The 27,974-nt window shown below is 47.2% G+C and overlaps 1 protein-coding gene across 2 annotated transcripts; it reads left to right on the top strand.

Annotated features, from left to right (window-relative positions):
* On the top strand, positions 1-27,974 carry FOXN2 (forkhead box N2). 2 transcript variants are annotated; one of them, XM_069850437.1, is made up of 6 exons: positions 1-49; positions 8,439-8,989; positions 15,122-15,246; positions 20,724-20,785; positions 22,557-22,625; positions 23,360-27,974. In XM_069850437.1, the coding sequence occupies exons 2-6, from the start codon at positions 8,453-8,455 to the stop codon at positions 23,866-23,868; spliced, it is 1,302 nt and encodes a 433-aa protein (XP_069706538.1). In that variant the 5' UTR covers positions 1-49; positions 8,439-8,452; the 3' UTR covers positions 23,869-27,974. The 2 variants fall into 2 exon arrangements, with proteins under 2 accessions (XP_069706538.1, XP_069706537.1); XM_069850436.1 differs by having other exon boundaries at positions 20,721-20,785.

Below are 27,974 nucleotides of genomic sequence, written 5' to 3'. Positions count from 1 at the left end.
CCCCCGCTGCCATATTGTGTCCGCGCCGCCGCTCGGCTCCATGACCGCGGTGAGTGGGGCTGCTCCCCCGGCCGCGCTCCCTCCCTCCCTCCCGCCTCCACGCCTGGTTTTAGGGCTTTTTCCTCTTTATTTCCTTTAGTTCTAGGGTTTTTTTTGGTTGGTTTGGTGGGCGGGTTGTTGTTTTTTTTGGTTTTCGACGCTTTTTTGGGGGGTGGGGAAAGGGGATGCTGAGCCCCACGCGGGGAGAGGACAAGCTCCCCCCACCCTTCACCCACTCCTCTCTCTCCCAGCTCTCCCCCTACCCCTGCTTCTCTAGCCAGTCTCGGTGATGATATGGGGGGTGGTGATGCTTGGGGACATTCTCCCCCGCCACCCGCGTCCCACCCTCCCCGCATCCCCCGTAGCTCCTCCTCGCAGCTCCTGTCTGTCTGTCCGTCCGTCCGTCCGTCCCCTTGCGGGATTCACGGGGGTGAGCTCCCACGGCATCCAGCAGGGATTGGGGGGAGATCCAACCCATCCCCGCTATACCCCTCGCCTGGACGATTTAACCAAACTATCGCTCTTTGGGCGTTTTCCCCCTTGTCCCCAAAGCAGTAGGAGGCTCCCACGGGGGTGCGAGGGGGTCTGGGTCGCAAAGGAGCGGAGGGGAATGCGTTTCGGGGGTCCCACGTTTTGGGGTGAAACACTGGAAGCAGCTCCTGAGATGCTCGAGGCCAGGCTGGGATCTGCACGTGGTCCTCGTTGGAGTTTTCCGGCTTTTCCAGGGCTATTTTTGGTGGAGTTGGGCAGTGAAGCGCGGTGGTGGCTGAGGAGCAGCGTCCCACTGTCTGCCTGGCTTCCTCCTGCTCGGGTGCATAAATCCTTCTGGTCTCCCAGTTTATATAGGGAGCTTTTCTTTGGAAAGGTTTGGATCCTGACACAGCCTAGACAAAGAGTGAAGAAGACAAAGAATCAACCCAGAAAACACAGGGTAACCTTGAGCAGAGCCAAACGAACTCGCCTCCCTGCTCCGGTGCCTGCCTGGGCATGGGCATTGGGCGAACAACATAGCATTAAAAATGCTGAATTAGGTTGCATCCATGTGCTGTGAAGGTGACTTGATGAGGTTTGGGGATAAGCAGTGAGGTAAAGGTAATTTTACAAGTATCCTATGTCCAAACACACATACTCTAAAACTCGTTATGGGTGGACTTTAATTTAGATAGACTTTGGTAACAACTTGGTGGTAAGCTGTTGACTCGTGAATCGTGTAACTTCTGTTGTATTTCTGCTGGAGTCTTTTTTCCCCTCTGAGAAGCGTGGTTTGTTACTACATCTATGTAAGGAAAACCAAACCGGTGTTATCTTCTCTCAGCAAACTTCAGTCAATTCGCAGTTGTGTTGTTTGGGTTTTTTTCTTGGCAGGTGCCAGCTTGTATTTCCCCAGCTCTGCAGAAGGTGGCTGGACACATCGGCTCTGAACTGAAAGCTGTATAATAGCAATTAATGTCCACAGAGCTAATGAACTTAGCTGAGTGCCGGAGTCTGTTCTGTCTGAGGTCAGCCGTGTGATGTTGCAGTTCGGCTTCTGGGAGTTGGCTGCATGTCTCAAGTTGCATGGAGATAAGGAGGAGAGGGTAATTCTTCACTTTGAGTGTGTGAGTTGCTTAAAATACTTAAAGGAGTTTTCTGTGCTTGGACCTTGCTGGGGTAAAACTCAGTAGATGTGAATGAGGTCGTTTTGCACCTGATAATGCTGGGTATGAGTTTAGTTTAACGTGGTGAGAAAGCAAGGTGGATCTTGTGCAGAAATCTTGGTTCCCATAAGAACAGCCAAAGGTTTCATGCTGGTTTCACTGGGGTTGTAATTCCACCTTCCATCGTTGCTCCTTGGCTTCTTGTTATTGGGGTGAAAAGGAGCTGGTATTTATGAGAGGAAATACCCCAGGCAGTCAGAAGGCTTTTTCCTTAAATGCAGGATCATGTTACCTTATCAGAATGAGCTGGGCAGAGGAATTATAGCTGGCAGGGTGATGGAAAGTAGAGGTGTTGGGAGGAGTGATGTGGGTGCCCACAGTCTCTTGTGCCGTTCCCTTCAACAGGGTCATCTTACTGCACTGCCATGGTGCAGAATGAGCTGTTTGAAAGACAGTATTCCCTTCCTGGTTGGGAATCAGTGAAAAGCAGCCTTTGGTTCCCCCAAGCTAGGGCCGTCAGCAGTACAGAGGTATCCTCTCTGCCTTTTAGAATAGGTGTCTGGTTTAATTTGGCTCTTCGGGTTTTGTTTGTATGACTGTTGCTGTCCCTCCCCTCCTGTTACTGAGCTCGTATTCGGTGTGAGCTCGTCTGTGGGATGTCACTGCATTGATGGTAACTTCTTAGAGGGAAGTAGATGGAGACAGTGAGTGCCTCATCCGAGCGCGTGCGCTCGCCGCTCGGCAACTGAAACGGCGTTGGGTAACTTCCTGCGGGGAGATGCTGCTGTCAGCAGCGCTGGGTGACTCATGGCAGTGCGTGGCTCCGTCTCTTGACAAGCGCACTCTTGCAGACTGCAAGCCTCATCCCCATCCCAGTGCAGCAGCTGAAAGGGTCCGTTTGGGTGAGTGTGCTGTGCCACTGCCTGGGCCGCCGTTGGCTCCCAGGGAAGGCACCCATGACGAAACCAAGAAAACCATGAGATGCAGTGTTGCTCTTCCATCTGGTTGGACTTCAGTGTACAACATGTGCTTATTAATTCCCTGTTATTTTACATGTGCACGCTGGGTGATGATGAGCTCTCCATCTCATCATCACTGCGGTGGGTAAAAGCACAAGGTGATGTTCCAGAGTACGTGCACATTGCAGTTGAAGTCAGCAAGCGGTAGGTAGCTTGCCTGTGCTTCACTGGCAGAAGCACTGCCTGATGCTAGCCAGTGTCTTTATGGCCCTTGGTACTCTGGAGCACAAGGGTTGGGTTACAGTCCGTTTTGGGGAGCGCTGCTGGGTGCTCTGCAGGGTCAAGTGCTGGAGGTCGACATGGTCAGAACCCGCAAGACTGCACTTTGTCTGGGGTAGAGACACTCGCCTTACTGAACCAGAACCTACTCGCATACAAGGACTATTTTAAGAGAAGCCTGGAACTTGTGCAGGTGAGAGGATTTATCCCAGAAGTCAACAATATGGATTTTGACCTTTTTTCTTTGCTCCCTAGTGTGGTCACATTTTTTTCTTTTATTTTCAAACTAGACAAAGAGCTGCCTACTTTGTCTTCAGAGGTTAAGGGGTGTTAGGGAATCCATTAAACTGGCAACTACTGCTGCAGAGGTCATCCCCAGCCCTGCTCTTCTGCATCCTCCGTAAGGATTACAAGGGCCGCAGAGACGATCTGAGGGCTGAAGCACCTCCCATACAAGGATGGGCTGAGAGAGTTGAGCTTATTCAGCCTGGAGAAGAGAAGGTTCTGGGGAGACCTTAGAGCAGCCTTCCAGTACTGAAAGGGGCTACAGGAAAGCTAGGGAGGGGCTCTTGATCAGGGAATGCAGGAATAGGATGAAGGGGAACAGTTTTAAGTTGAAAGAGGGGAGATTGAGATGAGATTTTAGGAAGAAATGGTGAGGCACTGGGACAGGTTGCCTAGAGCAGTCATAAATGCTCCATCCCTGTAGATGTTCAAGGCCAGGCTGGATGAGGCTTTGAGCAACCTGGTTCAGTGGAAGGTTTTCCTGCCTATGGCAGGCAGGCAGGAACTGGATGGGCTTTGAGGTCCCTCCCAACCTAAACTGTTCCCTGATTCTATGAGTAGATGGTAAGCTGGGAATATTTTCACCCGGTTCCTGCTGGCAGAAAATCCTAAAACAATTTAATCAGGTCAGCAGTACCCGTGTGCATTGGCTGTCAGGCAGGATGGCAGCTGGGGTCCATGCTGGCTGATGCTGCTTCTCTGAACCTGCAAAGGGGATGGGCTCAAGATGCATCACTAGATTGAGTTCAGGTCTGTAGACTCCAACTCTGGTGCTTACATCCATGTGCTGTCCTTCCCTGCTGGCCAGCAACAAACCTGGGCTCTGTGTTACAGCCACAGGCCTGCACGCCTCCATGTGGCTGTGAACGTCATTATTGAGTGCCTCTGATTTCATTGGGGTGACCATGTTTTCCATCTATTAAGTTCTGGATGGTATCTGGGTGATGGTGCTCCATCCTCATGTTATTTTGCTTGTGCACCTGGGTGTCCCATCTGTATGCATTGTACCAATAATCGTGTTTTGTCATGGACTTTGTGATGGGATGTATTCCCAAAGCATGTCTCCTGAAGCAGCTTATCTTGATACTATGCTCAGGTTTTATTTCTTGTCTCAGGTTATTTTCTATGCATTCCCACCTTGCAGTTTGTAGCTATTCCCGTTCATGTGCAGTCGTCTGCTTGCTTCCCTCTTCACTGGATTGCATTGTGCTTCGATTTGGGGAAGCTGATTCCTGAACACAGAGGTTGCTCAGTGCCTGGAAAGCTTGCAGGAAGTAGAGCTGAGTATGTGGGAGCTGGGAAGCTTCCTTCATCGTTGGTCTGTGAGGAACATAACCATCGGTTATTGGCCAGTTCGGCTGGGGATGTTTAGTAGTCAGAAGTACAAGCTGGTTATACACTGGGGCTTTTGGCCATGAGAAGTGTCCGGTGGCATCTTGTACCTTGATGGTCATTTTGCTGATATGGGTGCCTTTCTTCTGTTTTTAGAGAAACTTGCCTCTTCTGTAGCCTTTCATCTGAAGGGACACCCTCAACACACAGACACTCTGTGATTAACCCAGGCCAGTTTCTATAAGAGAAACCTGCTTGGTCTAGTTGTTCCAGTGTGGGGCCACTGTATAGGAGAGAAGGTAATTTTGTCCCACAACCAGTGTGTGCAAATGGCCTCAGGTAGGTCCAGGGGAGGTTTAGATTGGCAAAAGAGTGGCAAAGAGTTGGAAGAGGCTGCCTAGGGCAGTGCTGGAGTTTCCATCCCTGGAGGGCTTCAAAAAACACGTGACTGTGGCACTTCAGGACGTGGTTTAGTAGGCACAGTGGTGCTGGGCTAACAGTTGGACTGGATGAGCTTAGAGGTCTTTTCCAACCTCTGTGATTCCATGATTCTATGATATAAAGTAATTTTGAAACTGAAAGCCAAGTTCAACAGCTGGGGAGTAAAATTAAGAGAAAGTTGGCCAGGGAGGTCATAGAATCATGGAATGGTTTGGGTTGGAAGGGACCTCAAAGCCCATCCAGTTCCAATTCCCCTGCGATGGGCAGGGACACCTCCTGCTAGGCTGCTCAGGTCAGACGGTGAAGAGCATTGCCTTGCTGTGCCTGGGATTCTGGAGGAAAACTTCAGGAGCTGGGAAATGGCAGTGAGTGACAGCATCAATCACAAAGCGTTGTGGTTTGAGCTAAATTAGTGTCAGTTTTGTAAGTCAGTTGCTCTAAGTAACTTCATTCTCTGAAAGCCCACTGCATGTTTTTGGGGCAGCGTTCCGTCTAAGAGTGATAACACAGGGCATCGGTATGCACAAAGGCCAATCTTTATCCTTATCCCAACAGTAACCAAGGCCGCCCTTGAGGTCCTCGAGCTGTCAGAAAAAAGCTGCACCTGCAAGGAGGGGCAAACAGGACTGGTGACCCCAAACTGACCAACAGAGTATTCCGTGCCATACACATCATATTCGGTGTAAAATTGAAAGCCTGCGTCTCGTGGGTCTTCAGTGGTGGCCGATGTCCAGTGAGGGCCTTGTGTGTCCATTGGTCCGGATCCCAGATCTGTGCGTTCCTGAATGCAGCTCCCAAGCTCAGCTCCCTCCTTACCCCGGACCTATTCCCTCATGTTTTCTCTGCAGTGTTTGTGGTGACATAAAGTCATCAAGGGGTGGGGTGCGGTTGCGATCTCATGGAGATTTGTATATATTCTATTACTTTCCAATTATTTTCATCATCATTATTATTATTTCATTAGAACCATAGCTTTAGTTTCCAACCCGCAAGTCTTTTTCCTCTCATTTTCCTTTCCCCTTTCACTGGTGGTGGGGTAGAAGGGATTTGGGAGTCCAGCTGTGTGGTTTTAGTTGTCAAAATTAGCTGGGGCTAAACTGTGACCCAAAGTTGTATTGGTAACGTGGTGGCAGTTTTGTGTTACTGCTCTGATGTTGCTGTTAAATTCAATCTTGCAGATGGGTCACTTGGGCAAAGCTTCAAATTGTTGGTTTTCAGTTGAAAATTGGGAGATTTGGTACTTTAAGGGTGAAGAAGACAGAAAAGCTGGATGGGAAATACAGCATTATGCTTTCTAGTGCTGGTAAATGGGTGCTGAAACACAGCGATAGTCTCTTCTGTTTCAAGAGGATGGCAGGGAAACCCATGGAGGGGTTACCCTGGAAAGGGAATTCGCCTCAATCGTTTTGTGAGGTGTTTGCTCAGATGACTCTCTCTCAATGCCTTACATCTTTCTTCATTTTAGTCCATTCATTGTAAGCGTGTGCTGAATATAAGGAACGTGACCTGAAGGCATCTTTGGCAAAGCTACTGTTGGCAGGAAAGCATTTTTCTTAAAAGTAATTCCTCCCTTTTGTGACACCAAGGGTTTCCTTGATGGTTCACATTTCACTGCTGGGGTGTTTTTTTCACTTCCTAATTTCTCTGTTCAAGTGTTCTCATGTTTAAATCTGAGGCTCAGGTTGCTGGGTCCAACAGTGCCTGCAGCCTTTGGAAAAGGCTTCCCAATCGCCAAGTCCCTGGAATAAATGGCCCAAAGGCTCAAGGTCTAGACTGCGGTCTGGACATCTCCGAGTGTATGGTACCATTCCAATCGCAGATACCTATTCCAATCACAACCCCACATTTGTGTGTGCTTCTTATAAAATGAAACCTTTTCATACAAGTTCAATCCCTTCTCCTCTGTTCTGGCCCTTCCCTAGGCTCTGACAAGGATTTAATCCCTTTCCCTTTTACATTTTGCATAATTTCTTAACTTTTCCCTGATACTGGACCTTTTCACTGGGTTTTGTTTCCAGTGTTTTCTTCCTGCCTTTAATCAGATCAGAGTGTAGAAGAATATTGACCTGAAAGGGGAATTAAAATGAGAGAGGCTGGCAAGTATTTCAGCAAATACTTGCAAACCCTATCTTTTCGTTTGACCCTGCTGATGCTGAGGATAAAAAGAAACCCCTGGGCTTATTTCTTGTCTGATCCTTTGGTTGTTATTTTCCAGGCTGGCTTCTAGAAGCAGATAATTACCTTTTTCATGTTTTTTTAAACACTTATTTTGAATTTTCCCTTCTTCTCAAGCCAAGGAGTGGGAAGGACACTGTCGGCTGTGGGTGCTGCACAGGCAGCATCTCTGGGTGCCTTTTGTTGCCAGGGATGCAGCCGCCCGTTCTTCTCCGCAGACAGCGGGGCCCAGCTCGCCAAAATCTATGGCCGAGGGGCGGTTTTGTCCCCAGGAGACCATAATGCCTTTAGTTGTCTTGGATACATGACATAATATAGCAGTGTAATCAAATACAGGGCTTCCATAGGGTAGGTTCCAGACTGACCTCCAGCCGTTGGGTAGGGGATGGAGCGGGGAGCCCCAGACAAAGGAAGCAAGGGAAGGGGGAGGGTTAAATTATTGGGGGAGTAAAGGTCTGGTGTCACGCTTCCAATGCTCCTGGTCAAGCAGATGTGGTGCTTTTTATCAATGGATTTGCACTAGTTGTGCCAAGATTTGTACGTTGTTCGTCCTACTGGCATACAAAAAGTTGTAGCTGGTCCTGTGCTGTGTGCGGGCCGGCTTGGAAGTTCGTCCTTAAACCCATGTGGGTGAGTGTTAACAGCTCTAACAGCGTAATACCTATATGGATGTGTGTGAGCGAGGACAGTCCCCGGTGTCAGTGTGCTTCAGTTTGAGTCCCCGTCCTGTCTGCTTCTCCTTGCAGGTGCCACCCTTTCCACCCCTTGATTTACTGTATTTCACCAGCTCAAGGATAACCTTGGTTTCTATGGAAATAAATATAAATAATGGCCTTTCTGCATACCAATGCCTCGTTACTTTGGTGATAATCATAAATTTTAAGCATTATCACTTCTAGATAGACACACTGTTTGAAAAACGTGTAGCTGACTTTCAGAAACTAAAGTTACTTAGGCGAGGCTTGGGTGGAAAGTTAGAAAATCGATTCTGCTTTAGTTCAAACCAGAACAAGATGGCAAAATAGCTGTTATTTCTGTTTCCAGATTGGTGTTTCAGGAGAGATACAGGAGTTTCCAAGCACTTACAATAAGTTGTGTTTATAAGCCAAGGGGAGTTAGCGTGTGCTGATGGGATTATGGGGGACTTATGTTGGACCCTGGCGCTCATCAGTGACTGCAGTGTCCCTGCAGGGTGTGGGGATGGAATAGCACCGCATTTGAGACCAGTGGGCTGCCACTCCGCAGGGTTTTGGAGGTTTTCATTGACTTCTGACTGCCTCCTTTGTTGCAGACCAATAAAGCTCAATGGGTCCAGTCACTGGAATGACTCCAGATAAGAAAGCTGAAACGCCAGGAGCAGAAAAAGCTGCAGGACTACGGCAGTGCCATGGGATGGGAAGCTTGCCTGATGCAGGTGATGCTGGCAGGCCAAAGGCCACTGTGGTGGACAGAGATTCGGCAGATGACGAGCTCACGAATTTGAACTGGCTGCATGAAAGCACTAACCTGCTAACAAACTTCAGCCTTGGAAGTGAGGGTCTTCCGATCGTCAGCCCCTTGTATGACATCGAGGGTGACAGCGTGCCATCCTTCTCACCCTCGTGCTACCAGAACCCCGAAAAAAAGTCCTCCACTTCCAAACCCCCTTACTCCTTCAGCCTCCTCATTTACATGGCAATCGAGCATTCCCCCAACAAGAGCTTGCCAGTCAAAGAAATCTACAGCTGGATCCTGGAGCGCTTCCCCTACTTCGCCACGGCGCCCACAGGCTGGAAGAACTCAGTCCGACACAACCTCTCCTTGAACAAGTGTTTCCGGAAGGTGGAGAGAAGCCATGGCAAGGTGAGAGCTGGTGGGAGGGAGGCGGATCATGTCTGAAGTTCAGGGGGAAATCGAGATGACTTGGGTTTGTTTTTCCCCCTCTACGTCCTTTAACAGCTTATTTGCAGCTTTAGATGATTTGGAAATGCCACTTCTGGCAGATCACAGGATGACAAAAGTCACTTGGTTTGTTATTTGGTGCTTCCCTGGGCAGAGCTGGCTGTGGTGCGTCCTCTGTAACACTGGCTGAGACGCTCTTGCAAAGCACCCTGTTTCCACTTATAATTTTGTTACGCAGCCTGAAATCTCAGATGTCTGTCTTAGGATGTCTTTTTGCTGAAGCCTCTTAAAACAATGTTCTCTCTGTTTTCCACTGCTGAAATCTCAGGGTGTGTTCCTCCTTCCCTGCTTTTCCAGCATGGCCATAAATGCACTGGGAAGCAGAAGAGATTGCGGGATGCCAAGCAGCTTCCCTGCCTGAGTGTTGCCTGTTTGGGTGCTGGTGCGCTCTTTGAGGCACCCTTGCTTGTAGGCTGAATACTTGTCAAACAGCTGCCTTGAATATGAAATTGACTTCCTTACTTGTGATCTTTTACACTTAGCACTGTCCTAGCTTTCCAATAACCATTTTAATTGCTGCATTTAATAAGCTGTATTGCTTTAATCTCTCTCATCACATAATAGTGTGTCCCTGTATGGTGCAGACCCAAGCTTCAGTGCTTACAGTCAAGACAACTCTTCCTGTACAAATTCTTTCTTCTAACTTGTATGATTTTACGAGTGACTTCCCACCTCCCCTTCACGTTTTCCATCTGATTCCTCAAAGAGCCGGCTCTGACTTAAATAAACCAACAAACAGCATACCAGAAGTCGTCAAACGTGTCCCTTGGAGCCAGCCGAGGCGGTAACAGCTTGTTATCAGCCATGCATGCCATGCCTGGCGTGCCTGACAGCCTCTTGCTGTGGATAGAGGTCCTGGAGCCAACTAGGTGTAAGGAAGGGCTGCCTTGTGCTGGTAGGACTGTGTGTCACCGCTTCTCTGTATCCCTGCTTTTTTACATTAAGTTGCTGGGTGGTGTTTTCCCAGGCAGCAGCTTTGCCCAAAAATGACATTTTGCTGCTGTGTGGCAACTCTGCCGTAGCCAAATCCTGCCAGGTGTTAGGGCAGGATTTAATGTGGCTCCAGACACCGTGATGGAGTAACCAAGATGCTGCGAGCTATGTCTTCGTGAAGGATCTGGGTCAGAGCAGCCACCACATGCTGCTGCGGGTGGCAAAAGTGGCACTCTGTGCGGCCCTTTGTGGGAAGAGAGATGAGTTTTGGAAGAATTAGGGCAGGGAAGGGAAATCTAAATCAGTGTATGAGTTCCTGCTGTCTGCTTAGCTGTTTCCAGCCTGGAAGCCCTCCCAGTTTAGGAGTTACCAGTCAAGCCTCACATCCTGGCATCAGAGCGGTAGGAGCTTGAGACTACCAGCTCTTCTGCTGACCCTGGCAACTCCACTGGTTGGGCTCAGAGGATTGGTTGACTGTGACATCTCTCCTAGGAAAACTAGAATAGCTGCCACCACTGCCAGTACGGTGATAGTGATGTGCTCTGGCAGTGTTTTCCCAGGGCTCCAGACACTACAGAGCTCTCTAATTCTTAAGAACAGAAAGTGCATTTATCAAGAAACACTACCCCAAAAGCCTCTCCTGAAGCTTTGCTGAAGCTTCCCTGTGTCCCACAAACAGCAGTTAAGTCCTTATCCTCTGCCCTGCTCAGAGAGGCACCAGGTGAGTGTACTCTTCCACATTGTTCCTGGAAAGTGAGGCTGTGGTGCTCAGTGGTACGTGCAGGCTACATGGGAGTTGCTCTGGCAGGGGATGGGAATGCTGCAGACCCCTCCAGTTTGCTCCTCAGGTGTCACTTCTTAGAGCAAGCAGTGAGCAGCGGTAGCTAACAAGCTCCTTTTGTGGATCGTTTTGCTTGCAGCTGCGTGCTGGCTCTGCCTCTGGGTGTTCTCTGAGATGCCAAGATAGTTTTGTATTTTCTTTCCTTTTTTTCTTTGTTAATGGCATCTTAATTATGTCTCGGAGGGAGTGCAGAGTCAGCTCTCTATCCCCTTGCCTGTGGAAGCAGAGGCCCACGGCACGTTGTGTCAGAGGGGCATGATTTATTTTGTAACATCAGAAGAGTTTTAAAGCCTTTCAGATGAGTCTGGGCTTTTGTATGGGAAGAGTGTAAATGTCTGACAGGAACCATAGAATCATTGAGGTTGGAAAAGGACCCTGAGCTCATCCCGTTCAACCAGTGGCCCAACCCCCAAACCAATTCCTTTTGGCTGGTGCTCGCCTGGAAGAGGTGCTGCAGAAATATGCTTGTTGTGCCCTTGGCATTGTCCACAGGACACTGCTGGAGCAGATCTTGAGTGAAATACCTGAAGCACGTGCGGCTGATCCCTTGGCACCAGATTTCTGACTCTGTAGAGCTATTCCCACAAAGCTGCCACCACATTGTGTTGCAGATGTAGCTGTGGATGGTCCTTCTGTTTGCACATATATTCCTATCAGCCCACTACATACCTTTACCCTGCCTGTCACTGCAGGCTGCGAATGTTCAGGAGTCTGGGACAGCATCCAGCAGAGATTGGAGAAGGCTGCCCTTGCTGGGATCGCTGAAAAATACTGTATGCTATAGTTTGCTTTGAATGAGTTGAAGGGCAGTGAAGGGAAAGTAACTGAGTTGCCTTGTGAACCAGCACTGCAGTGGAGAGGAGGAACATCTCATGCCATGGAAACAGGATGTACGCATGTGACTTCTCTGCTAAAATAGACATGCCCCTGTGTGCACATATTGTGGTGCTGCTGTGTCTGGGAGGCTTGTCAAGGTTTGCCCCAGTGATAGACTTATGAGATGGAATTCCCTTCCCTGTTAGAGTGACAGTTGTTCTCATATCAGCACTCACCCAGACAGACAGGATTCCCAGTGGTTCTTTTGCTGGGAGCTGGAGCTGATGGATGGCAAGGGGGCAGTGCCGGAGCCAGTCAGAATCATCATCATGTCATAGAATGGTTTGGGTTGGAAGGGACCTCAAAGCCTCCACCCCCTGCCAGGAGCAGGGACACCTCCCACTGGATGAGGTTGCTCAAAGCCTCACCCAGCCTGGGCTTGAACAGCTCCAGGGATAGGGCAGCCACCACTTTTCTGGACAACCTGTTCCAGTGCCTCACCACCCTCACAGGAAAGAATTTTTTCCCAATATCTCATCTAAATCTCCCCTCTTTCAGCTTAAAACTGTTTCCCCTCATCCTATCCCTGCACTCCTTGATAAAGAGCCCCTCCCCAGCTTTCCTGTAGGTTCTGCTTTGTTCGCTCCTTGGGCTTTCCTTGCTGGACTGGCCATATACACTGGTTGTACTTGACTATGAGCATGGAAGGGTGGTGGTAAAGGCGAAGGACAAGGCTGCACCATAGGGGCACCATTTCCAACCCGTGTTGCTGTAATCAAACCCAGAAATGCTGAAGGCTGGAAACTTTTTCTTTATGAAATACCCACAGTGTTTCAATGCTTTGGTTAGACTTGATCGTCTTAGAGGTCTTTTCCAACCTTAATGACTCTATGATTCAAAATGTTGGAATTACTTTCCTTCCTTTTTTTGCCCAGATAAAATCCTGCAGGTCAGATTAGAAACATTAGAAAAATGGTCAAGGAACAGTCTAAGTGCCCCACTCATTTTTCAGATGTAGAATCAAAATGTTCTTGTGGTTGCTCCGCGCTGGCTTAGGAGGGATGTTTCCCTGGTGTTAAACAAAAGTTACACCTGCATTTCAGCTTGGGCGATGCTGTGAGTGAAAGGCTGCACACCAGCAGCCCATGGGCATCGTCTCTTTTGCTCAGTGCCTGCTCTTAGTGCAGATATTGGTGGGTGGGAGCATGGTTTCACTTTACAACTCACCCAATCAACTTCTAAAAGAAGGAGTCACCCTGTTCATTGCCTCTTGCATTGGCCCGGGATTCTGTATGGCTTCAGAGTGTGCCTGCAGGTGCAGTACACCCCAAAATCCCTGTGTTATCAGAGCAGCAGGCTGCTGGGGGTGAGAGGGGAAGGGGGAAACTAATCCCCTTCAGGCTGCAGCCCGCAGCTCGACTGAATTGGGCATCCAGTGGAAGTGCTGACCTAAGGCAGCAGTTAAAATAGGATGGAGCAGTGGTGTGCTGGCCTGGGAACATGTGTGAGAGCCTTAAAGGTACTGAAGTGGGGGGAAGCCAGAGTTAGGCAGCGTCTTTTACAGAAGAAAAGTGATGAGCCTCCTGGCCAGGGAAAGGATCTGGCTCCAGGAGAGGTGTAGGGAAGGGATCAGGGCATTAGTCCGTGGCTGAGGTGAGGATGGAGCCAGTTGGCAGGATAACCCTCACCTAGCTGGTGAAGTCATCCTGCCAGTCACTGCAGTGAAGAAACTGGCTGTTTAATTAAACATAAGGCTCTTGATAGGTGTCTTGCAGGTTGTGCTGTTTCATCATGAAAGAATGAGCATAAGATTCAGGTTAAAATATAAAAAAATGAGATGCTGCAGCTCAGAGGTCTTTGTGGAAGGCAATGGCTTTAGCTGGGATTATGGAGCAGCATCTCTATGTTTCTCAGCTGGTGCTCTCCCTGAGTTGAAAGGAGATTGTGGTGAGGTGGGTGCTGGTCTCTTCTCCCAAGAAAAATGATAAGACAAGAGGAAACGGCCTCAAGTTGCACCAGGTGAAGTTTAGATTGGATATTGGGAAAAGTTCCTTTACTGACAGACAGGTCAAGTACTGGAAGGAACTTCCCAGGGCACTGGTGAAGTCACTATCCCTGGAGGGATTAAAAAACCATGCAGATGTGGCACTTTGGGGGTCTAGGAGGCACAGTGGGGTTGGGCTGACAGTTGATTTGATGGTCTTAGGCATCTTCTCCAACTTTAGCAATCGTATGATTTTTCACTATTGATTGCAAAATATTTCCTCTTCTTAGGAAAGGTTCTGTGACTTAAATAGAACCACAAACATGTGCTTTGTGGGTCTTTTCCAGCCTAAAATAATTAATCATGGAATATTCGTCCACACAATTATATCAATACGCCCTTGGCACTGGCCGGAGGGGCCCCGTGAACCTGATGTTTTTGCTCTGAGACTTTAACCACCAAAATCCTATAGAATGGTCTTGGTGTGGAGCTGCCCCATCCTTCTGGCGTGTGCATGACTTCCCCTGAAACATCTCTTCCCACTCCAAAATCCTGGCACCACGGCCTGTAGAGCTGATCTGTCAGGTCGGTGACTATGGAATTGTAACTTTTCCTATTTAATTTTCCTCTTTATCATAGAATCAAAGAGCACTTTGGATTAGAATGGACCTTTACAGATTATCCAGTCCCTAGGCAGAAGCAGGGACATCTTACACTGGATAAGATTGCTCAGTGACCCATCCAACCTGACCTTGCATTGCAAGAACTAGCAAGCTCAAAAACCAGATTTTTCTTTATATAGTAAATCTGTGAATAAACCCTTGAGAGGAGCAGAGGTGCTTTGTCTTGCTTCACTTTAGGCACATCAAATTTGATATCAAGAGCGACTAGCACAGTGGCCCTTGCATCGTTAGGTGCTTCAAAAATACATAAATTAGGTTTTCAGATTTGAACAAAATGGGAATAATCCATTTTGTGGCTGGGCATCTGGCAAGTTGTTTTGACAGGGCTGTGTGAAGTTAAGTGAGTATGTGGCTATAGCCAAGCAAAGGGAGAGGCGCTGTGGTTTCTTACTTAGAAACCTGTTAATGAAAAGGCTACTGATCCATTCAGTGATGCCTGGACCAACAAACTTAGAGCTGTATTAATGAGTGTTTAAATAAGGTTTACAGCTTTCAGTGGACGAATGTGAATGGAACTGGGTCTTGGAGATGCTGTCCCAAGCTGCAAGGTGACTGCTTCCATACCATATAATGAGGATCTTGGGACCGTACACTCCATTTGGAAGCATCTGCGTTCCATGCAGGTGGTGGAGCTGCCTGCGTGTGATGCATATCAACTCCCCATCAGTGGGTGCCTGCCTCATCGCACTGTGCTGCACCTTAGGAACACTGAATTAGAAATGACACTGACAGCCTGGCCCCTGGGTTTTCTAACCTGCAGTTCTTCTGTCTTGCAGGTGAATGGAAAAGGTTCGTTGTGGTGTGTTGATCCAGAATATAAGCCTAATCTTGTCCAAGCACTGAAAAAGCAGCCTTTTCCCTCAGCACTTGCGTTCTATACGCCACCGGCGTCGCCGCCAAGGTAGGTGAATTTTCTTATCTGAGCAGGGTGCACAGTTACATGACTCCACCTCCCCGAGGGAATTCCTACAGGGGTGTTGATGGGTTGCTACCAGCTGCCACCCAGGAGAATAACTTGAGTGGGTCTTAAGTGCGACCAGCTGATGAGGTGAGGAGGTGCAATGAGCTCAGGCTTCCTGGGTGACAGATCTGATGTTTGTGTCCCCATCATATCTGTCACTGCGGGAGAGTTTAGATTCATAGAATCATTAAGGTTGGAAAAGGCCTTTAAGCTTATCCAGTCTAACTGTCAGCCTAACCCCACCGTGCCTAATAAACCATGTCCTGAGGTGCCACGTCAGTGCCACACGCTTTCTGAACCCTTCCCGGGAAGAAAACTCCACCACTGTGCAGGGCAGCCTCTTCCAGTTCTTCACCACTCTTTCAGTGAAGAAGTTTTTCCTAATATCCAATCTAAACCTCCCATGGCGCAACTTGAGGCCATTTCCCGTCATCCTGTCTCTTGTTACTTGGGAGAAGAGACCAGCACCCACTGTGCTACAACCTCCTTCCTTCTGTAGCCGAGCGCTAGATTGAAGCAGATAAGGTGTGTCTGGAGCAAGGGAAGCCCCAGGAAGAGCAGGGCAGGGGATTCCCAGATCCCAGAACTGGCAGGTCGTGCAAGTAAAGCTGACGCAGGCTGTCCTGGGTGCTTACTGGTGAGCCCCTCTTCTGTGGAGAGCAGGCAGTCTTGGGACCCGGAGAAAAATCCTCTTTCAAGCAGTGTTTGCCAGGACGGATCTGCAGTACCTGGTGCTGTTATTTGGGAGGGAGGGAGGTGGATGTCTTCCCCTATAAGTCACTTGCCTGGACATAAAACATATTCTACGCTGTTGTCAAAACTGAGGAACTTTTCTCCAAGCTGGAGTGCTTGGAGGGGCTGGAGTGAGGGGTGTTCTACTCTGAGGCTGTTAAAAGCATTTGTAGCGGGGATAGGAGGAACAGCCTTTACCAGAAACATACTCTGAATTGGAGCCTGCAAGACTTCTGAAATTGATTCTTCCTCATGTAACTCACTGTAAGGTTAGGCAATAGGCTTTGGAGAATTTCAAGTCAACAACATGTGCTCTCAGTAGAGGAAGAGGAACAGTGGCTGGGTCAGCCTGAAGGAGCAGGGTTGAAAGGAGGACAAAGCAGAGGAACGCATTGGTGGTGGTGAGCTCAGTTGTTAGGTAGGTATGTGACTGGTTTATCTAGTTCAGCAAGGAGTGTGGGAGAGATAGAGGTAGAGGTAGAGATAGAGGTAGAGGTAGAGATAATTCAGGTTTCTGTACCTTGCCATGTGTCTTAACCTTACTACGAGGAGTTTCTATAAGAAGCAGAAAGGATTAGTGGAGCAGGATGGAAGACTGATAACACTGAGCAGAGTTTTCTAAGGATCCACTGGACAGTGCCCCTGAGAAGCTGCTCTCCTGTGCAAGCCTTGGCTGTCTGGCGGCGGCCGAGTGCACAGCATGGACTCCTCCAGGTGAGCTTGAAACCCACCAAGTGGAAAAGTGGTCTCACTTTCCAGCCACCTTCAGCCATGAAATGTCATCTCAGGTTTGTTTTCCAGTTTTCTGCTGCAACAGGACCATTACTAAAATAGCCCTAAAGTATTAAGAAATGGGGACACTGAAAGTGTGTGAAGGCTGGTAGTACTGTCAGGCTTTGTTTGATGATGACAAAGACTGTTGGAGCTACTGTAATTAGCGTCTAGATGAGAATGTTTTACAAGTGTTAATGTTTCTGCATAAGGGCATGGACTTCTATGTTTCAGTTGAACTTGAGTGAAAGGTGTGGGCCCTGAAAGCTTTGTTAACGCTGTGTCTGTGTTAACACAGACTTTGGAGAATCCTATAGATGAGAAATGTTCTTTGGATGTTGTCTGTCCAGACAGAGAAGCAGAGGATCAAGACAGAAAAACAGAGGATTTAGGACAAGAGGAAACAGCCTCAAGTTGTGCCAGGGGAGGTTTAGGTTGGATATTAGGAAAAATTCCTTTATCCAAAGAGTGGTGAAGCACTGGAAGAGGCTGCCCAGGGAAGTGGTGGAGTCTCCATCCCTGGAGGGGTTCAAACAGTGTGTGGCCGTAGCACTTCAGGACATGGTTTAGCAGGCACAGTGGGGTTGGACTGGATGAGCTCAGAGGTCTTTTCCAGCCTTAATGATGCCATGATTCTAGGCCAGACTGAGCTAGAGTGGGTCACTCAGAGCCCTGACCAGATCAGATTTTAAAATCTCCAGGGTCTTCAACATGAGTCCAATGCTGCAAGCACTGAAGTATGATTTTAGCAAGCTTGCATAAACACAAGATACTGAAATCAAGCGTAGGGAAGGAGAGGTTTCTTCTGACCTTTGAAGTACTTGCACCATCAGGGCTGCAATTTGAAGCTGGTTTTGGTAAGGTTTTTCCCTTCACTGGGGGACCAGTCACACTTGTCAACAATCACAATTACAAGGAAATCCTGGTTCTAATGAAGCAAAATTCCCACTGACTTTAATACATGAAGGGCTTTGCAGCGTTGGTGTTTATAAGGACAACGAAATAAAAGAACTTTAAGAGACTCACCTCCTCCCTAATAAAAGCTGGTTTATTTTCCTTTAATAATAAAAAAACTTTGTCATACGCAGAAAACCAGATTTTTTGGCCTTCTGTGCTTAAAAATTCTTGGATTAGGTATAAATTCCAGCCTAACTTTGGGGAATGGCCTGCAAGGGGCTGCGTAGTGTATGGAGAGAAATAGAAAGCCCAGAGGAGCGTCTGGAAGGGCCATCCAGATTTATCTCCAGCTGATGCTGGAATTCTACTGCAAGAGTGTCTGAATTCTTCTGTGTAATTATTTTACAGTGTGTTTGTGGAGAAAAGATCTGTAATTCAGCAGCATTTAAAAATAAAATTTACGGTGTTACTTGGGGCAGAAGCTTTCCAGAGCTGTAATCTGTGTATGAAAGTGGTGGTATCATAGGTGATTGGCGTCACTAGCACATTGTGGTCCTGCACAGTGTGTTCAGCAGGTTGGTGCAGGGCCCCTCATGTTCTGTTCCCTGTGCTGTCCCCACCTTGCAAATCCCTTATGCCGGTGGCTTAACATAAGGTTGCCTTAATCAACCCTAAGTGTTACCTTGCGGTAGGAAACATCTAAGTGGATATGGTCATAGAATCATAGAGTGGTTTAAATTGGAAGGGACCCGGAAAGTCATCCAGTTCAACTCTCCTGCAGCGAGCAGGGACATCTTTAACCAGATCAGGTTGCTCAGAGCCCCAACCTTGAATGTTTTCAGGGTTGAGGCATCTACCACTTCTCTGGGCAACCTGGGCCAGTGCCTTACCACCCTCACAGGAAAACATTTCTTCCTCATATCCAGTCTAAACTTCTCCTCTTTCAGTTTAAAACCATTACCTCTTGTCCTATGCCCTAGGCCCTGCTAAAATGTTTTCCCCCTCTTTCTTCTAAGCCCTCTTTAAGTACTGAAACACTTAATGTTTAAAGGATCTAAGCTGAAGCAAAAGGATGAAGTTGTTTAGCATTTGTTTGTATGACATGCCTGCAGAGTGCAGAGATGGCCACACTGGGGTGGGTCTACTGCTCTCCTTGTCACTTCTTGTTTTAATTATGATTTTTATATTTTTCCCACCCCCACAAGAAAACACATCAAACAATGAACCAATTTTGCATGTGTTTGCATTCCACAGCACTGGATCTTTTTCCCATTGTGCATCACATTGGGAGATGCTTAAATATTACTCTTCAGTAGGTTTGATTATCAGCGCTGGGTAGGCTGCAGTGCTGCGAGAGCTGCTTACATAGCTCAGATGATGCATTTCCAGCCGCCTTGCCCGGATTTCTTTGCCTCCTGCACTACGCCAGCCTTTGGGGCTGTGCTGATGGTCAGCTGAGTTCAGGGGCTCTGACAGCAAGTTTGAGCAGTGGGAGCTTTACATGGGCAGCCCTGATCGATACCTGTGAGAGTACCTCGTCTTGGGGCTGTTATTGTGACAGTACCAGTCAGCGAAAAATATTTTGTTCAAAATTCAACTTCAAGAATGAAGGTTTTTATCTTAAAAAGGTATTTTAAAACCTGAAGCCATTGTTTGGGTTTTAATTAATGACCCAGACCAGGAACATAACAAATATATCTATAAAGTACTCAGCATCTCTGTAATTTTGAGGGATTTGTGGCTGTCCCTTATTTTGGGAATTAGAGCTGCCTAAATATCATAAATATAAAATCATAGAATCACCAGGTTGGAAAAGACCCACTGGATGATCGAGACCAACTATTCCTATCAAATACTAAACCATGCCCCTCAGCGCCTCGTCCACCCTTCCCTTAAACACCTCCAGGGAAGGTGACTCAACCACCTCCCTGGGCAGCCTGTTCCAGTGCCCAGTGACTCTTTCCATGAAAATTTTTTTCCTAATGTTCAGCCTGACTCTCCCCTGGCGGAGCTTGAGGCCATTCCCTCTTGTCCTGTCCCCTGTCACTTGGGAGAAGAGGCCAACACCCTCCTCTCCACAGCTTCCTTTTAGGTAGTTGTGGAGAGCAATGAGGTCTCCCCTCAGCCTCCTCTTCTCCAGGCTAAACACCCCCAAATGAAAGATAAACACACCGTTATGGGAGAAATCAACCCATTAATCTTGTAAGGTTGCTGTTACAGGTTTGGCTTGGAAATTCTGCTCGTCACCCTTTGAATTCTTCTAGCGATACCATAAAAGGTGCACATTGTGGTTTCATGCAATTATAATAGCTGTGTGCTATTCCTATTGTATTTATTTCTAACTGTTTGCTGGTGCCTTTATAATGAACAAATGAATTAGGGATGGGTAACAGAAAACTGTGAAAGCTTTAACTTGTCCTTTAACTTGTCCTGTAAGACACCAGATGGTGCTTTGCAAGGGGCAAAGCTGCTCTGATAACCTGAAAATCGGGCGCTGTCCCCAGAATAGCCCAGCTTCAGGTTAAAAATCAGAGAATATCTTGGTTTGGTGTTTTTGTTTTTCCCTGGCTTTTTGCATGATGCCGCCTTTTGTTTTTGTTAACTTCCCAGCACTGTTTCGGAGAGGAGATGGCCCCAACTGGCCCTTACGGCCTCTGTTGCTCCTGGGCTCCAAGCATCCCTGTACAAGCTGTGGTTTGCTCACATATGTGGCTTAATTACTAAAAAATACCTGTTGCTGTTTAAAACCCAGCCTTTAGGCAGGCACATCAAATCTGTAGTTTGTGCCTCTCGCCAGCAAGACTTTTGCTTAGTGATTGTGTGCAGGGGTGTTTTCCAACCATCACCCAATGTGCCAAACCATCTTCTGAGGGCAGCAGAAACTGCTTGTCTGCCAAACCATGCTGGTTGGGTTGGTTTTACCTTTCTATGATCATAGTACTGTGTCTGCTGTACTTTGTACAAATCATGTGGCTAATTAAGGCTTGGCTTTGAACTGTTGACTTTCTTTCCAGTAGGTCGGCGTCCCCTCACTACCTGACTTCAGTCCTTCAGCAGAATCATGGCCGAGCGCTCAAAGGTAAACATGAAATTCTCTTTCGCTCTGCTCTTGTGGTTTCAATCACAAGTGTGCACTGACACCCAGCTGATGTTGCGCGTGACCTGCTCCAAAGGGCCTGCTGGATTACAAAACGTGTACTTATGATGTAGTAGAAGGTGTGCCTATTGTAATAGCCGCTTGTATGTTAAGTTTAAATCTGTAAGATGCATTTCAAGATGTGATAGAGGCCAACTTGTGCTGCCAGCAAAGCATTTAGCAGACATGTGGCTCCCAAACATCCTCTGCTTAAAGAATGAACAGTTCAGTAGGAGACTAGTCTGAAGGCTGCACATCTCTACTCCGGTTTCAATGGTTACCACAGAGAACAAAAGGCAGCAAACTCTGTTAAATAAAACTTGAGGATGTGGTCACAGAAGTGCCACATGGGTATGTTTTATAACCTGTGTTGGAAATAGCAGCTCAGTCCCCTTTCCATATTGGTGCAACATTCCCAAGGTGACATCTTCTTCAAATTTCTCGACCAGGGATGAAGTTAAGGACTATTACACAAGATAAAGAAACCAAGCTGCCAGTTCTGTAGCCCACTGCCCCGCAAATTCAATACCACAGTTAATGCCTGTGATGGGAGGGGGAGAAGAAATGCCATCACAAATTACATTTCTGATGTTTCCCTTCATCAGTTCCCAGCCCAGTTCCAGTTCATCAAGACTGAGAGCCCGTTCTGCTCACTGCTAATGCCTTTAATGCATTGTCTCCCAGCCCTGTTTCTCTGCTTACCATTCTTATGTGCATATATATACATGTATGCACACCTCAGATTGGGTGTTTTGCTCTGAGACACCAAGGTTCCTGCAAGACCTCACCCTCTCTTTGCTCCTCTTTGGCCCAGTTAGCCCACCATATATATATACATATATATACACACACATATAAATATATATAGTCTATATATGTCTCCCTTGTATAGGAGAGGGATATATAACCTGTCTCTCTATCATCCACACCTCAAGTAAGCAAAGGAAGACCTTGAATTTTCTCTTTGTGTGAATGTGTTCTGAAATGAGCAGGAAAGGCATGTTTGGTTCTTTCCCTTTTCAGCCAATTCCAGTTAGGAATGTCGCTCTTTGCTGTAATATCCTCAAGGTGCTCTTTTTGAGATGGAAGTAATCCACTCCCTGTAGCAAAGGATGGAGTTGAACAGCAGCGCTTTTAAGAGTTCTAGAGATCACTTAGACCTTTTAAAGTGCCTATTTATTATTTAGATCCCATTGAGCAGTTCAGTGCCCTTTTCCCTCGCATCTTCTTGATTTCTTGCGTTTGACTTGGTGTGCAGAATGCTGCTGTAGGGGCGAGGTGTGTGGAATTAGCACTGTTAGCGGGCTTGCTCATTCCTCAGCCTCATTTATTCCCATCACCCAGGTCTGAAGCTGCTGGGATGCTTTGCTGTGCCATATGCATAATCTTTCTGTCTTGACTGGTACAAACAAAAGCCACTTGTTAAGTACAGCAAGAGTATCATCATATGAATGTCTAATGTTGCAGATTCTTGCCTTCAACTTCGGTAATTGCAGTGTGAGAATTCAGCTTTTGAACGTCGTAGTTAAGATAAGAGACTGTTCCGTAACTGAATTGTACGGTGTAAGTCATGCTCTGTCTGAATTCATACACTTCCCCCCAGCCCCACTCTTTATTGTTGGCCACTATACGCAGATATTTATTCTTTGCACATTCTAGGGACTTCATTTTGTCAGGCTTACCTGTGAACTAATGTTTTGCTGCTTCTTCACAGAATCCGATATTGATGCTGCTACTGCAATGATGCTGTTAAATACTTCCATTCAACAAGGGATGATGGACTGTAAGCATAAACCATTTTACTGTTTGTCTTCTCTGCTCGGTAGCTAAATGTTTCCTCTACGAAGTTTCACAGAATCACAGGATGTTTTGGGCTAGAAGGGACCTCAAAGTCCATCCAATTCCTGCCCCACTGCCATGGGCAGGGACACCTCCCACTGGATCATGTTGCTCAAAGCCCCATCCAGCCTGGTCTTGAACACCTCCAGGGATGGGGCAGCCATGACTTCTTTGGGCAGCCTGGGCCAGTGCCTCATCACCCTCACAGGAGAACATTTCTCCCTAATATCTCATCTCAGTCTTCCTTCTTTCAGCTTAAAACCGTTCCCCTCATCCTGTCCCTGCACTCCCTGATCAAAAGCCCCTTGCCAGCTTTCCTGCAGCCCATTTCAGTACTGGGAGGCTGCTCCAAGGTCTCCCTGAAGCCTTCTCTTCTCCAGGCTGAACAACCCCAACTCTCAGCCTGCCTTACAGGACAAGTATGGGCTGGTTTCCAAACAAGTTCTTCCCCTGCCCTCTTTTTGCTAGGTGGTATGAAGAGTTAGCCAACTTCTCCGTTTCTCTACCTCTTGGTTGGGATGAGCTGGAAACTCTGTGGAGGACAGTAAATGTGCACAAGATATTACAGCTCATAAATGTTCGCATTTGGCTTGCTTTGCAGTCACTCAGCCTCAGGGTACTCGTCATGCAGGTCACTCATTGGAGCACTTGCTTATTGATGGATCTTGTTTTTAATAGGTGAGAAACGTCAGCCTTTGAAGACGCCCAAGAAGAGGAGTTATGGCAGCGCATTCAATCCCCCCAGTTCCATAAATCTGCAGGAAAATGATTCTGCAGCCACCAATATTGATCCGAAGGAGGATCACAACTACAGCGCCAGCAGCCTGGGCTCCCAGCGCTGCGCATCGAGGTCCAGTGTGTCTTCCTTGTCTTCCCTTGATGATGTGTATGAATTTATCTCCAAGAGCAGCCACGACGGCAGCGAAGGCTTTCACAGTGAAGTGGATACAGACGTTGACTCTGAAGACGATCCTCTTGGAGACAGTGGCTATGCATCACAACCCTGTGTCGATACCTCGGAGGAAAGTCAGCCGGGCAATAAAGTGCTCGAGGAGCTGTGCCAAGAAATTGATGAGGAGTTGAAAGAAGCGGCGGGGTCTCTGCTCCACCTCGCCGGCATCCAAACATGCTTGAGTTCCTTGATAAGTACTGCAAAGACCCACTGCCACATGCAGAGGAAGAAATAGCATGTCTGTCAGTGTTGAATATATACATCTATTTTTTTTAATTGTGGCAATACTCTTCTACTTTTACCCTTCACAAGGGAGATTAAAGCCATAAGAGGACTCATTGCTTTTTTATTTTGGGCGCTAACTATAATTTAGCCATTTATTTTTCAATCACTGCCTAAAAAGAAACCCAGTTATTTAATCTTCTCAGTTAGAAGAGGTGCATGACTTGGGAGAACCTGAAAGCATACTTCTTAATAATCACTTTTAAATGTTGGGTTTGTTTTTTTTTCATTTTAATAGTTGATTTTACCTTTTTTCCCAGAGATACGTTTGTTCAGGTGCACGTTGTGGATTGCATTTACATGTCTGCTGGCCCCATCTGCAGGTGTGAGTTTTGCCCTGTCTGAGGGCTCAGAATTCCATGTAGTAAACCTCTACATGTAGTAAACCTCTACAAAAGGAGGCAAAAAAAAGAGAAAGGGGAAAAGTAAGGGGTCCCGGCCTCATCTGCCTCCTCCACTTGTCCTCAAGACAAGTCCCGATGTAAACACTGGTGAAGCAGCTCTGAGGGCCTGTGGTTTTCAGCCCATCATACCCAGCAGCTGGGAGCTGTAGCACTTCAGGAGCTGCATTAGGGAGATGCCAAGTACCCCTGGAAGAGCGGGGATGAGGGCCTGCTGAGCTGGGTACCACCCCCAGTTTCTTTTTTGCCCCCTCCCTTCCCCCAAATCTGCATGCAGGTCAGGTTCCTAAAGGAAAACAGGGTTGTTTTTTCCATCTTAAGACACACTGTCTTTTTGGGGGTGGTGTGTCTTCACGCAGATCCATCTTGCGCCTTGGATACAGCCAACATCGAAAGCCACCACTTGCCAAGTTTGTTGTCCTTGTGTTACCGCTGTTGAACACACAGTAGCTGTGTAGTCCTGCAACATCTTCCCCTTCTGCTCCCCTGTACCAATTCGGGTAGGAGGAAAAGAACCCAAGAGCTGATGATGATGACAACAAGGACGAGGTGGAGGCTTTACGTGATGAGCGATGGCCAAAAAGGGAACGTCTTGTCCCCTGATCTGAGACAAAATGGAATCATTTCCTTCTGGACCGGTGAGCCCCGAATTGCTTTGGGGGGTTTTGCCCCTTCCCCTCAATCTTGTTTTTTTGCCCCATGGGCCGTCTCTGCCTTGTGTTTCCCAGATCACCGTGCCTTGTGCTGTGCGAGTCCTGTCAGCCTCCTGCTGCCTACGGGGCATCTCACGGGCAAGGTGAGGCTGTAGCCTTTGGATGTGCGTCATGACTCAGGAGCACCTCCTTGTTTTGGGAAGAAATTCCTTCACAATTCAGTTTTGCAATAAACACATCTCTTTAGTTCCCAGACGTCCTTCAGCCAAAAAATGTTCAGTGGTACAGTGAGCTTCTTTCCTCTTTTCTTTTAAACTCCATGGTGGTCGCTGACATCTTGTAGGTGATGGTTTTCTGATCAGGAATGGGTAAGCAGTTCTGTTGGAGTTGGCTTTAACAGGACTGTGAGTATTAAAAAAAATGCCTTAAATACGTTGTGGAATAATATACAAGGTCATCTTCCGTTTCCAAAAGGTAGCGTGATGTGCCATAAATGTCCTCCCGAACATGTGGAGCTGTGGATTCCAGCAGTTGCTGGGCAAGCTGGTAGAAGATCAGGAGCAGAGCCAGCTAGGAAACCAGTTTCCACTGGTTTGGTTGTTGAAAACAGTCCTGAATTCAGCCAAAAGTTAACTTCTCCCTAAGGGGATGTTTTTATGGCTACTTGGAGGCCTTTCCTAGATCGGCGTGGTTGGGGTTTTCTCATTGGTCACTCTTTTCATGAACACTGCCATGAACTGTCTAAACACAACCACAGTTGTGCTGCTGAAGGGCTGTTGCTCTGAAGGCTCTTCCAGTGCCTCTTGAAGAGAACAGTGCTGCTCCCGCTGACTCAGTGGCTGGTGGATCAAGCCTGAAAAAGTTGAGGTTCTTTGTGTTTTGGAATTTAAAGCCAACATTAATTTTTTTTTAAAGCACAAACACTAGAAAAAAGAAGTGGGTGTTGTTTTTCCCTGGTTACTTCAGTTTTAAGAACAACTTGGCTGATTTCTTGAAAGGGAAGAAATACTTGACTGCGTCCCCCTGTTGTGTGAACACCCATTGGCCTACAGGGCAACCTGTGTGCAGATGCGGGTGTCTTCTGGGTATCGTAAGAGGTCTATGAGCCAATCAGATCTGATACCAGATGTGTTACTGAGGGATAGCAGGGGTAAAACTTGCTATTTAAAGAAAAATTGAGTACCAACACAGTGGTTCTTAGGGTTTTGGGATGTGGAGATGCGATTACTTGGTGGAACTGCTTTTTGCTTACGGGTTGTGTTTGTTCCTTGATGGGAAACTGCAGAGGTTGGGTTGATGTGAGAATGAGGATTCGGCTACACGGGAGTGTTGTCAGCAGGCTGGGATTTGCGTGGTGCCATGATTTTGGTTGCTCACTGGAGGAGCGGTGGCTCCTGCTGGAGGTGGTTGCAGCTTTTCTGTAGCTTCCAGTGAAAGCTGGATCTCAAGGTCCAGGTGTTCTGGAAACCACAGTCATAGACAGCTCTGCAGTTTGGTTCTGTATTGCTTTTTTTTGCCTTGGATGAAGTTTGAGAAGGTTAATACTCCTCACTAGGAGGAGTGTAGCTGTGTTGCTGTGAACCCCGAAGCGTTTCTGGACGGATGGGGCTGGGATGCTAACAGTGCGTGTAATTACCATATGCAACGAGCAATAAACCTGCACTAATCAGAACTTAAGGGTGAAAGCTGCATCCATCCTTACAGCTTTCAGCCTGGGAGAACTGGAATTGTAGAAGCGGGGAGGCAATGCAGCCTTTCCCCAGGACACAGAGCAGGGGAGCAGGGCTGTGCTCTTCACGCTCTGCCACCTTCCCTCTCTCCTTGTGAAGGAGAAGGCAGCTGATCTGTGCTTCTGCCCTGTCCCACCACCTTGTCTCATGCCTCTGCCTGCAGGTTCTGGCAGGAAAGGCTGCCTGCTCCATGGTGGAGCTGCCCTTTCGCTTGCGTACTGACCACTGGGCTTGGGTTTATTCACCACCTCCGTGAGACCCTGGTGTACATAGTATACATGGAGAATAATTAAAAGCTATTTTGATTGTTGGGTTTGGGGTTATTTTTAAGCAACGTATATAAAATGTTCATGCCAGTGGTTGACCCAGATATATTTTGACAAGGAAAGTATTAACAAACCACATTCAGTTCTTTAAAGATGGTGAAGATGGGACTGGTGTGCAGGGGAGGCTGCTCTGTTTGGGCTAAATCTGCTGTGAATGCTGTATGAACCCATACTGACCCTTCAGGTTCCAATATTAAATTGCTGCTTCTGCAAAAGTTGAATCAAACCTTTGAAATCCAACTGTGAAATGGAAGTTTTCTGGTTTGCAGCTCTTCATCAGCCTGAAAAGTGAGTACAAGCTTTAGTTAAAGCGTGCTTATCCTGGTGTAGTCACAATATTTATCGGAAAGAAAAGGTAGAACATTTGAAGTGTTGCACCTGCCATGATATCTTAAAGCACATTCCTCGCTCCTAACTGCCAGTGCCATTATTGGTCTGTTTTATAAATGTACATTTCTTCACAAACTAAGAAGTGCATAATTAAGAGTATTACATTACTGCCATGTAGCGATATAAAATGTTTTATAATTGCCAACTCATTGTAACTATTATTTATTGAGAAGTGAATTGTAAGAATGCTTTCTGATCAAATGAACCAGAGGTGTTTTTAAACCCTTCCCCTTAGCTCGTTTCTGATGTAGCATAAGCAATGTCCTTGGGGTTGTTTAGGATAACTTTGCCAGTAGGTAACCAGTTCTAACCCTGTCCCCTCCAGTTTAGTCTTTTACCTGTTTTAAAGGCGATTTACAGAAGTTTAGTTTTTTGTATGCTAATCTCTGTTAATTAAAATGTTTATAAAGTTTATTTTTACCAAAGAGATGCAATTCATTATGACAAAATATTGCAGAATAAACTTTGTTTTATAACATTTGTGACCTTTTTCTGCCCACGTTTTTCATTCAGGTGATCAAAGGGGCTTTTCTAAAATAAACAGCATTGCAAACAGAAA

Source organism: Phaenicophaeus curvirostris, chromosome 2 (genome assembly GCF_032191515.1).
Source record: "Phaenicophaeus curvirostris isolate KB17595 chromosome 2, BPBGC_Pcur_1.0, whole genome shotgun sequence".
Classification (NCBI taxonomy): domain Eukaryota; kingdom Metazoa; phylum Chordata; class Aves; order Cuculiformes; family Cuculidae; genus Phaenicophaeus; species Phaenicophaeus curvirostris.
Note: the sequence above shows the minus strand (reverse complement) of the source record. Positions and strands in the feature narration are given on the sequence as shown.

Excerpts from the sequence above, each read along its gene's own strand:
- FOXN2 (XM_069850436.1), top strand. The coding sequence starts at position 8,453 with ATGGGTCCAGTCACTGGAATGACTCCAGATAAGAAAGCTGAAACGCCA. Across the intron at positions 15,247-20,720 it reads CCACCGGCGTCGCCGCCAAG|TAGGTCGGCGTCCCCTCACT; the intron begins GTAGGTGAATTT and ends CTTTCTTTCCAG. Across the intron at positions 22,626-23,359 it reads TCAACAAGGGATGATGGACT|GTGAGAAACGTCAGCCTTTG; the intron begins GTAAGCATAAAC and ends TGTTTTTAATAG.